We start from the raw sequence: 11,195 nt of genomic DNA, 5'->3' as shown, positions 1-11,195 counted from the left end.
GCTGTAACATTTAAAGAAAGCGAAGAAACACGGAGAGAGCATTAATGTTGTCTCCCACCAATGGGGGAATATAAAAATTCCACAGCTATACAGCAAGGAAATTGGCACAGATTTGGTTCTTGTTAAAAAGGTATCAAGTGGGCTCCGATTTATTGGCCGTATCCAATCAGTAACAACTTTCTCTTATTGACGGTCAGAGCCATGGGAAAAAGCTTCGTGGTTACTTCAATCCAGCATTACTGGAAATATCGATTTATAGTGTCCCTTGCGGGATAGGGGGATAAGAATATGCCAGCGGCAGGAATGCCTATCGTAAGAGGAGACTAAAATACCCAAATGATTTAAGGGGCTATGTAGCGCCAGGCCAATCGTCAACCTCACCTACCCGTGACGATTTCTGTTGCTTCAGCAGTCGAGGTTCTGGCGACCCCAAGTTCCTCGTGGAACTAGGTTTTGGGGACGGGAAGGCCCAGAAGGTTAATCTTGCTACAAGAAGTAAAGCTTAGTAAAATTTTGAGTTTCATATGTCAAAGTCAAAATAGTTTACCCTTAATTGGACATCAAGAAAATAAATTCATGTAACAAGGCTTCAATCATATAAACACATGTAATAAGGCCTTAATCAAATAAAACTTTACCAGCTTCACCTTGTAAATTTATTTCCAAATGCAACACTGTGTTATTCTGTTCAAATTTTACTTTGGCACATTTCTGCTTTGATCAATTAAATCAGCTGTTAGTAATTAGGAAAACAATTAAATTGGAAATTTTTCAGTGAAAATATAAATAAATCACAAAAAACATAAGTAAAAGGATTTTAACATGAGTGAGTCAAGTACAAACGGCAATGCACTTAAAACTGAAGTTAGTTTCTACGTTAGTCTATTTCGTTCAGCTACAAATCGATTTTAACCCTTTCATTTCACAGCCGACTGCTGAACTGTTGCCCACTGCATTAAAAGCTAATCCAAATGAAAATGCCTTAAATGATGAGAACACAAATGCGCTCGATTTGAGCGTCAAGAAAGAATTAACGCCAGGACGTTGTAATCTACAAAATTGGCTGGGCCATACATTCAGGATAGTCATAACTGATGGCCGCGTGCTTGTGGGTTTCTTCAATTGCACGGACAAAGATGCCAATATTGTGCTCTCAATGTGTGCAGAGTATCTGGAAGAAGGCAAAGATGCACGCATACTTGGAAATGTAATGATACCGGGTAAGCATATTGTATCAATCGCAGTAGATATGCCCAGAGATGCGGCATTGTCAGGGAAGCCGAATTTACCAACAGCATCGGAGGCGGTTTAATATTATATGCCGATAGGAAATGGAAGAAGCAGTCAATAAACAAGCAAACACTCCTACATATAATAAACACGTAGTTTAAGTGACTTTTTTATTTAATTTAACTTTAGCAAAAGTAAATAAACTATATGTACATAACAATATACAACTATCAACTAAGATTTCTTTGTTGAGCTCTTCTTTGCCTCCAGCGGATCATAACCTTGTTCCATGCGTTTTTTGAACTGCTCATATGTGCGTCTTCGGTCAAAATGTTTAACCCATTGCCTTGGACAAGAGCTTTCAAATACTTTGCGCAGTTTTTTACAAACCTCCGGCACTTTTTCGCCACTTGTCGAGCTATGGTTGGGTGCGTGCTCAGTGAGACATTGCCAATATTCATCGCGTGCACCCCAGCAACGCTCGCGTTCTTCCTTGGTGGGAAAACTCATTTCTCTTTTCTAAATGTATTTATGTAAACTTTTGTGAAACCAAACGAAATTTACGAGACGACAAGTAAATGCAAGCGGCAGTGACATAACCTAAATCAGCTGTCAAAACAACAGCTGATAGAATGCGCAGAGAATTAAATAGAGTTGTGCTTTTTCGTTCATATCAGAGGTTCGGTTCTTTCGTTCTTTTTCTGATGAACGAACAAGTTGTTCTTTTTGTTCATCTGTTCCTTTTTTTCAAGCAAATTTGTTCACTTCTTCTCACACCCACGAAAAAAGTCAACAAGAATAGATGGGTGGGTGTGTGTATGCGGCAATGTTTTGTGTATGTATATTTTTAGTGTAAGTGGCATCATCGACATTCGTGCTCACTGTGAATTGCTACGTTATGAATTTACAATGTTCGCGACCGAAGAGAGCGAAAGAATAACATCACATAAAACGAACTAAAAGAACAAATAGAACCGAAATCGAAGATCTAGTTCACTTGTTCAGTTGAGAGATCCGGTCAATTGAACAAGTTCAGAACGAAACGGCCCAACTGTAGAATTGAAAAATTAAGTGTTACGAGGTTGGTACGGAAAGTTCCTTTGTTATTGTGTGATATAATTTTTGAATTTTTTTAATAAGTCGACTCCAAGAACCTCGTCAGTATAAAACAAGTATTCCTTTTTATATTTCAGACTTTCTGGAAAAAATAAATTCTGCTTTCTTTAGATTGGATCCATCAACGAAAGGACCACGCCACAGTTGAAAGCCTTTACTTCATTACTATGAAGGTTTTCGCCTATCGGGGAACCAGCACTAATAGCGGGAACAATGTCGGCTTTGAAATCAAAAATAATAACCCCCTTGCTAAGAAGTGGTACTTTGGACTGAGAGGGCAATTGAAGAGTAAGTCCTTGTTGGACCACAAAAATTACGCTCTTAACTCTCGCATCATGCCTGAGTGAAGCTTGTAGCATTCAATGGAGCCATATTCTTGGATTTTCTATTGTTTTCTAATTGAAACTATAATTTTTTAGCAAACATTTTGTGATTTTTTATTTGTTTACTCGCTTATGCAATATGAAGTTTTATTATAAACATTCGTCAGGTAGATAATTCCATCGCGACTGAAATAAATTTTTTAGTCGTAGTGGAGAAAGGCAGCACTATCATGTAAAATGTAGTGCAATCAAAATTAATGTACTACCCTCAACTATGATTATAGCGATTTTACAAATCTTATGTTTTAAAATATAACTTTATAGATACTTATGTTCAAATTTGTAAAAAATATATAAATAGTATAAGCCTAAAATTCGAGTATTTGATATCAAAACTGGACGTGTGCTTTTGAGACATCGAGCTGCCGTATGTTTATGTTGTAACGGTAAACGCTGCCAAGGTGTGGCTATGTACAAGCAGGATAATAGTGTCGCAGGGTTATGAAATAGGATCGCTTATTTCCTAGCTTAACAAATTCTTAGCATGCATCATCACCTTAATGCGACCTGTTTCACTTGTCCTCTCCCATGATCTGGTAATAGATTCTTTACACTACCAACACAAGTCTTCTTCACCGATTTCGCTGGCGGACGTTTGTTGCATTCATCAAAATAGCATTTTTCAACATTGTGCAAAAATTCCACCAACATTTTTGTATCGCCACCATTCGGTCCAACAAAATATTCACATTCATAGCTAGTTGGCTGCTTCAAATCACGTACACAACAATCAATGAACTCTGCATTGGCCGAGTACCACGCATTCAACCGCTGCATTTCTAGCTTCAATTTCTCGCGTAAAATTCCCGTTATCCAAGTGTCGTCAATCCAAAAGAATGTCGAATTCTGTGCTTCCTTCACCAAACGTAAAGCTGTTGCCGGATTTGTTATATACATCCAGCCAGAGAGATAATCAGGATAACTGCTTGCTGACCACTCTTGTTCAGACACATACCATTTGCTGGCTGTGTTGCGCACAGGCGGTCTGCCTCTTAGCACATAGCCGGCTAGATAGTTAGCTGATTTTATTAACTTAGGTTGTTGTAACTCTAGCGATTCCAAATAACGCTTAAAGTGGAAGACATCATAGATTATATCATCATCAATTTTAATGATGAATTTAGCTTTACTGCACTCGTTACCAGCCCAGCGCAAGCCCATGACATGCTTGTAGCTCAAATTGTGGTAGGATTCTTGAAAGTTGCCTTGGACTAGATCACCAAAGCGTTCTTGTTCATCGAGCAGTTGTTTTTGTGTCACAAATTTTTCTGTAGGAGGAATCGCCGCTAGTAAGAAGACGCGTTGCATGTCCATATCAGCTAGCTTGCTTTGAGGTATAGCTAAGCGATGAGCAGCGCGCAGCTCATCGTGGCCGGCGTATGAGGTGACAATTATAATGGCTGTAGGGAAAGATCAAGCTAATTGCTTTAGTGAGGTCATAGACGATTAAGGGTGGCATTATCTCGCGTTAAGCGCTCGTCTGTTAATACTTACCCAGCATTGCCTTGCCATACTTGTGGCATGCATTATTTGGAATTTCATACTCAAAATTGGGTAAATTTATCAGTTTCTTCAAATTTAAATCGGCAGAAAATTCCTTTGCAGTCACCGGTTGTTCTTGTTCGAATGGCACATCTTCCCTTTCCAGAGGTGGTGGCAGTAGCGTCACGAATTCATCTTTTTTAGAACTTGGAGCCAAGTTGTTGATACAAATTAACGCCAAAATAATAATGGCCACTATTAAAGTCAGAAATTTATATGTTATGCGTCCACGTAAACGCATTTTATTTGCAATAAAAAGCGAAATCAACTTAATTTTGCCTAAATAAAAGTATGAGCAATAGCCAAAGATGAAAAACAGCAAATACTAGAGGGCCAATAGAGCTGGTAAATATGATTGTGCCGTTGGCCTGTCATTATTCTTAATTATCACTATTAAGGCAGATTTACATACATACTTTGATTGCGTTGCTACGCTTTGATGCTTTTTGAAGTTCTTCTTTGGTGAAAAGCGGATTTGTGCGGCGTTATTTCGATCTCAAACCGGTGTCAAACCGCAGGGTAATTTTTTATAAGCTCGACCAAGGACCGCCGGTAATTCGATACGACAGCATGACACTTGGTTTTTCGTCAATATCTTTTGATAGATAGGGATTCGCGATCCTGGATCCAAAACGCGGTAATAGTCTAGTTGAAGGGTCGACTGCTAATACGCTACCAAAAATATCGAGAGAGGTGTCAAAGGACGCGTCTTGACATCAGTATTAATAATCCGAAGGCGGAAAATAAAAATATTAACTCGTTCAAAAGATATTAACGAAAAACCGAAAAAAGACCCACGGGTACCTCCGAAACCGGGGGTGGGGTGGGATCCATAGTAATTTTGCGCAGAACACCTTTCTGAGTTGGCGGCCTTCGGCCGCGCTTATAAAAAATAACCCTGGGCTACGCCATGCCAAGTCCGGGTGTGTGGTATAACCGTGGCTACGGTGATGCACAAATTTTTTTGTGGGTAAAAACACAACAACAACCACATGCAAATCGCCAACTTCAACTGCAAATATCTCCGGACATGGATAAACTTTTTCTTTTCCGCCATCGGATTATTGTTCTCGAGATTAATACGCATCTTTTGACACCTCTCTCGATATTTTTGGTAGCGTATTAGCAGTCGACCTCTCAACTAGACTATTAACCAAAACGCTTCTTCTAATACCCCTCTCTATATTTGTGTACATGTATTAAGGACCGGACCTCCAATGCGTAAAAGTGTTCTGTAACTATCAGCGTTTCTTGTAGGATAGCTATCCTCTTTGGTCGTAACAAAATCTCGAAACGGCAGCAGTGACAAATGGCAATTCCAAGCTGTCACTTGATCAGCTGCTGTGCAATATGTTTTTTTTTTTTTTGGATATGTCATTTGCAAAAAACTTGACCAAACTTGACAGCACGTGCATTGCCTTTTTGGGTGAGCAATCGCAATTTGTCGGTGCAGTTGTTTGTTTTCATTGTTAACTTTGGTTTAATAACAAACGAAACTCGTTAGAAATTGTTTACGCGTGTGCTTGTATTGCCTTGTTAGTGTAGTGCATATTCGCAATACAGGAATATCAAAAAGAGTTGTGTGAAAGTGTTGTATCGCCAGGCCAAGTACAGTTGCAGTTGTAATGGGAAAGAATCACCGAAATAAAAACAAATCAAATAGCAATAAAAACCAGACACGGGCAGCAAATGTGTCGGCCCATGCAGACGAAGTTGAGTCCAGCAAGCAACAGCAGCAACAATCACCCAGTAAACGACCCACACTAATGCTACAAAAACGTAATGAATTGAGTGCGCTCATTAAAACGCTTTTCGAAATTTGCTTCCAACAGGCCACTAACCCGAAGGAAGAATGGGATCAATATACTGAAATACAGTCATTGCTACATCGTGTGCAAATACTTGAAGCGCCGCTGCAACGTTCAACATCCAAGCAAAGCATTGCTGCGCGCCTGGCAAACATTGAAAATTTCTATAGTTGGGTCAGCGCAAATTGCCTGCGTTATGATGGTGTGCGCATAGCTCAATTTCCCGGCTATGAGCTGGGTTTGGAAGCTACACGCGATATAGCCGAAGATGAACTGCTTTTTAGCATACCACGCAAACTTATACTCACAGAGGAGAATCTCGATTTAGAAGCGAGTCCGGCACAATTCGGCTCAATGTCTAATTTAAAATTGTCCTACGTACTTATGCTGGAAGCTTTGAAGCCAGATAGCTTTTGGAAGCCTTACATTGATTTGTTGCCGGAGAAATATAATACGGTATTGTATTTTACTTCGAAGGAAATGGAAATGCTACGCGGTTCGAATGCATTAACCGCGGCCCTGCGTCAATGCAAAGCGATTGCGCGCCAATATGCGTTTCTCTACAATTACACTGTACAAGCACCACGTGCTCACAAATTCAATCCGATGGGCCAAGCGTTCAAAGAGCAGTTCAGCTATGAATTGTATCGGTGAGTATTAAAAACTAATGGTAGATAGGAAGTACGTAGTTTTAAGAGTAATCAAATGAGATTGTTGGCGAGAAAATGAGGGAAAACAACTTGGTAATTATTTACGACAGCATGACACTGCTAAGTAATTTAACAATTCTATTGTATGTGCGATATACTCATTCGACCAATGTGTGAGTTTATCGTGCTTCGTTTGCACAGACACTCTCCGAACTTCTCCGTCTTTGGCTACAACTGCGTTAATAACTCGCCCTTTTGGTCAAAGATTGCGTTAGGTTTTCTTCAAGCACTGCTACAACAACAACAACCCGTTAGCACAGGTGCGTACTCGCTTACCCAACGCTTCCAAAATCGGTTTCCGAAAAGTTGTGTTTGGTTCCACCGTTGCCTCAAATCTAGTTCATCACCGCAGATAGGTTAATAGCCATCTGATGACCCCAGCAACAAATGGTTCAGTGTGAGAGCGACGTCATCCGAAGAGTCGAGACTTACGAAAGTCAGTGGACGTGAATTGATAATGTACTCTGCTTCCATCAGCGCAATACGAATACTTTCATCGTTAAAGGAATACGTTGGTCAGATGCTTATTAAAACTGTCTTGGTGGTTCGGACGAGTCGCTCCCAGGGGCCTCCCATGTGTGGAGGCCCAGATGGGTTGAAACGCCACTTGCTGCTATCGTACTTTACGACTAGTTTGTCAAAATCTATGTTGTTGTTGTTGTTGTAGCAGTGCTTCACCCCATCCAATAGGTGCGACCAATCTCAAATTGTCATCAATGTCCTCTAACGGGAGTCCAAGGAATCTTGCAGTTTCAACAGGGGAGGACCATAATGAGAGGGGGTTAGAGGCGTTGTTCCACATTGCAATTAAAAAGATGGTGGTGTCATGTGTGTCATTGCAAGCGGCGCATACATTCTGTATGTCGGGGTTGATTCTGGATAGGTAAGAGTTTAACCTGTTACAGTATCCAGATCGAAGTTGAGCTAGAGTGACTCGCGTTTCTCTGGGGAGTATGCGTTCCTCTTTCGCAAGTTTTGGGTACAGTTCTTTGAGTACTGGATTCACCGGGCAATTCCTGGCATATAGGTCCGACGCCTGGTTGTGGAGTTTATACGGCTTAGTTCTCAGGTGCCGTATTTCCTCATAATGCTTACGGAGATGACACCTTAAGCCCCTGGGCGGTGTTGGCTCATCAATCAGATGTCTGTTCGGATGCCCAGGTTATTGGGTATTGAACAGGAACCATTTGCTTAGCATCTCATTTCTCTCCCTGATGGGGAGTATTCTCGCATCATTATGTAGATGGTGTTCTGGGGACATAAGAAGACAACCCTTGGCGGTTCTGAGGCCAGTATTTTGGCAGGCCTGTAGCTTCTTCCAGTGAGTGGTCTTTAGGCTTGGCGACCATATCGGAGACGCGTAGCATGCAATCGGCCGGCCAATTGCTTTGTAAGTGGTAATGAGCGTTTCTTTATCTTTAAACCGCAATTTATCTGGCTGCTAATTGCATTTAGCGCGGTGGTGGTGCTATGGAATTTTCTAAAACCATGCTGATGACAGGCTAGCTGCAAATTTGCTTTGAAGTAGGGGAGCAAAATGTATTCAAGCGTCTTGGCTACTGGCGATAGGAGAGATATCGGGCGATATGACCCTTCTATGTTAGCTGATTTCCCAGGCTTTAGTAGCGGGACCACCTTGGCCATTTTCCATTTTTCGGGAATGACAAAGGTGGAAAGAGACAAGTTGAAGACATGTGCTAAATATTTGAAACCATCTTTCCCTAGGCTTTTAAGCATCGGCATGGCTATGCCGTCTGGGCCCACTACTTTGGATAGTTTAGCATGACCGATGGCGTCCTCAACCTCTTTGGCGGTGATGGTAATTGGAGACACGCTGAATTTATGTTTATGTGCGCGTCTGTTGGCCCTCCGTCTATCTTTGTCGACCGTATAATGCATAATACATTGTCGGCAGAAAGCGCTCGCGCATTTTTTCGCATCCGACAGCACTTTGTCGCCAAAGGCGATGGAAATTTTGTCATTGTGCTTAGACGAATTCGATAGGGACTTTACGGTGGACCAAAGTTTACCTACACCGGCAGAGAGGTTACAACCGCTTAGGTGCTCCTCCCATTTCGCCCGCTTGTGTTCATCCACAAGCATTCTGATGCGTTGGTTTATATCCCTTATTTGGGGGTCGCCGGGATCGAGCTGTCTTATAAGGTCACATTCTCTCGATAAGTTTGCGGCCTCCGCCGAAAAATGAGGCCGAATTTCGGGAATTCTACCGGCGGGAATGAAGCGAGCCGAGGCGGATGCAATGACCTTGCGGAAAGTACGATCCCCTTGGCGAGCATCAGTCGGGATAAGGAGGGCAGCAAAGCGGTTGTCTGTAAAGGATTTGTATTCGTCCCACTTTCCGTTTTTGAAGTTTATGAAAGTGCGTCGGCGGGACGCTCGAGCGAAATAAGTATAGGCAGGTGGTCAGATGCCAATTTTACCATCGGCTGCCAGTTGCCATAGTTTACGGGTCCTGCGCTCAAGATTGATATATCCGGCGAACTGTGACAGCTTCCTACCATATGTGTGGGGGCGTCTCCGTTTATTGTGCAGAACGTCGTTTTTCTATTTCATCCGCCAACATCTCACCCCTACTGTCTGCCTGCAAGTTTGAATGCCATAGATCGTGATGGGCATTGAAATCGCCCAAATTAGTGCGATTATTGCCAGTGAGTAAGGCGCTGATATTAGGGCGGTATCCACTGGGGTAACACTGGGGAGGGATGTAGATGTTGATGATTTCTAGGTTTGCATCGCCTGACCGGACAGATAAGCCTTGACGTTCTAGCACACTGTCCCTGCGGCCGATGTCGGGATCAAATATATGATATTGCACAGAGTGGTGTATTATAAACGCGAGGCCGCCTCCATTTCCGCTCTCGCGATCTTTTCTGTGGACATTATACCCAGAACAGGTCTGCAGAGCAGATCTTGCTGTGAGTTTAGTCTCTCTCTCAGTTAATCCATTACAGTTTAACTGCAGAATTCTGAAGTGCAACGGGGGAGACGGCGTCACTCTGGGAGTAAGTGACGGGTGACTACGCCTGGGTTGTGAAAGGCTAAGACGCAACTTCTGTTGTGGCCCTGGGGCTGGACGTCCTTGGGTAATCATTGGGGTACCCGGTGTATTTGGGTATGCGGCCTGGCAACATGGCGCAATGTAACTCGGGGGGGGGGGGGGGGGGGGGGTTGCCGTCGCGGAGACCAGAACATCTAGCAAAGTGGCACTGTGCCAGGCAGGAGCTTCATTGGGCGGATGTAGCAAACATATATATTATGTGCTGGCAAACGGTGCAAAAGGAGGTAGGGACTAAGAGTCTGTTTCCCTGACATACACGATTGCTGCCGGAAAAGACGGGGTGAGAAGACGGAGGCAGGGCCTGCTACTCGGCATTGCTTGTTACTCTAATACGGAGATTGTAGGTGTGAGTGGGAGCAGCCGTATGAGTTGGTGGCGCCGTTAGGCGCTAGCAGCAGCGGGTACTTGTTGTGGCTTGCTGAACAGCGGGGCTGCTGGAAGGTACTGGGGGCGAACTAAGGCGTAGACTACGGGACGCCCTTGGGTGTGAACAGCAAGGAGCCACAAAAGATTTATAAAATTTACCTGGACGTCTGGTTTTGGGATCTAGCCCAGAACAACCTGTCCGATGCAACCATCCCTTACACGAGACACACTGAAGAGAGTATGACCGTCCTAAAAAGATTCTTTTCCGGCAGACGCAGTAAAACCATTTCTCAGGACCGGGGTCAGGAGACGGACCCGGATTGGATTCGATACCTTCCCGGAGCAAGAGAATATGGAGCAGTCCCGCTGCAAGGAGCTGCTGGGAATTTGACAATTTGTGGGAGGGATGCAACAAATTAAATGGGGTTACACTGAAATGACACTCCTTGGTCGGGAAAAATTCCGAGTCGCTCCGGTACATAGAACCGACTGCCTTTTAAAAATCTATCTTGATTATCGCTTCTCAAACAACCTTTGTGGTGGCTCTAAAATTCGTGCCATTGTCCGAATATATCTTCCTTGGAGTGCCGCGTCGTGCCAAAAAGTGACGTAGGCACATGATGCAGGAGCTGGTATCTAAGCTGTGTGCGATTTCGAAATGCACTGCTCGAAGTGTCAAGCAAGTAAAAAGTGCGCTCCATCGTTTCTCCTTGTGTCGGCCCACGTTCACAAGGATGGCTCCGATATAGTCGATGCCTATATATGTGAAGGCTTTCTCAAAGCTGGCAAGCCTTGCTTTGGGAATTGGAGCCATTTGTGGAGGGCTAGGTACGGCATTGCTTATTTTGCATGTTTGGCACGACAGACGTACACAACGCGTAAACGAGGTATTTAGTAGGAAGCACGTACGCTGTTTATAGCCATCTCGTGCGCCACATGTGATTCTGAGCATGATATGCTT

The 11,195-nt window shown here is 43.2% G+C and overlaps 4 protein-coding genes and 1 long non-coding RNA gene across 7 annotated transcripts in view; 3 read left to right on the top strand and 2 right to left on the bottom strand.

Moving 5' to 3' along the window:
• The first annotated feature begins 699 nt into the window (after positions 1-699).
• Positions 700-1,457, top strand: Sbat (LSMD1 domain-containing protein Sbat). Of its 2 annotated transcripts, none has more exons than XM_067778594.1 (2): positions 700-864; positions 929-1,457. In XM_067778594.1, the coding sequence occupies exons 1-2, from the start codon at positions 823-825 to the stop codon at positions 1,310-1,312; spliced, it is 426 nt and encodes a 141-aa protein (XP_067634695.1). In that variant the 5' UTR covers positions 700-822; the 3' UTR covers positions 1,313-1,457. The 2 variants fall into 2 exon arrangements, with proteins under 2 accessions (XP_067634695.1, XP_067634694.1); XM_067778593.1 differs by having other exon boundaries at positions 700-876.
• LOC137247617 (cytochrome c oxidase assembly factor 6 homolog) lies at positions 1,371-1,845 on the bottom strand. The gene has a single exon (XM_067778595.1). The coding sequence runs from the start codon at positions 1,738-1,740 to the stop codon at positions 1,465-1,467; it is 276 nt and encodes a 91-aa protein (XP_067634696.1). The 5' UTR covers positions 1,741-1,845; the 3' UTR covers positions 1,371-1,464.
• A 73-nt stretch (positions 1,846-1,918) lies between these two features.
• On the top strand, positions 1,919-2,967 carry LOC137247618 (uncharacterized). The gene is made up of 2 exons (XR_010951870.1): positions 1,919-2,311; positions 2,424-2,967. It is a non-coding gene; the product is annotated as an uncharacterized lncRNA (long non-coding RNA).
• LOC137247615 (beta-1,3-galactosyltransferase 5) lies at positions 2,764-4,602 on the bottom strand. Its single transcript, XM_067778592.1, has 2 exons — positions 4,224-4,602; positions 2,764-4,129 (listed from the first exon to the last, which is right to left on the bottom strand). The coding sequence occupies exons 1-2, from the start codon at positions 4,510-4,512 to the stop codon at positions 3,222-3,224; spliced, it is 1,197 nt and encodes a 398-aa protein (XP_067634693.1). The 5' UTR covers positions 4,513-4,602; the 3' UTR covers positions 2,764-3,221.
• Positions 4,603-5,671: 1,069 nt separating this feature from the next.
• The window catches only part of Setd3 (SET domain containing 3), a 67,071-nt gene continuing 61,547 nt past the window's right edge, over positions 5,672-11,195 (top strand). For both annotated transcript variants that reach the window (XM_067780033.1, XM_067780032.1), the window contains exon 1: positions 5,672-6,729. In XM_067780033.1, the coding sequence (XP_067636134.1) occupies positions 5,897-6,729 (833 nt within the window). In that variant the 5' untranslated portion in view covers positions 5,672-5,896. The remainder of the gene's footprint in view (positions 6,730-11,195) is intronic.

This window comes from Eurosta solidaginis, chromosome 4, assembly GCF_040869045.1.
Source record: "Eurosta solidaginis isolate ZX-2024a chromosome 4, ASM4086904v1, whole genome shotgun sequence".
Classification (NCBI taxonomy): Eukaryota; Metazoa; Arthropoda; class Insecta; order Diptera; family Tephritidae; genus Eurosta; species Eurosta solidaginis.
Note: the sequence above shows the minus strand (reverse complement) of the source record. Positions and strands in the feature narration are given on the sequence as shown.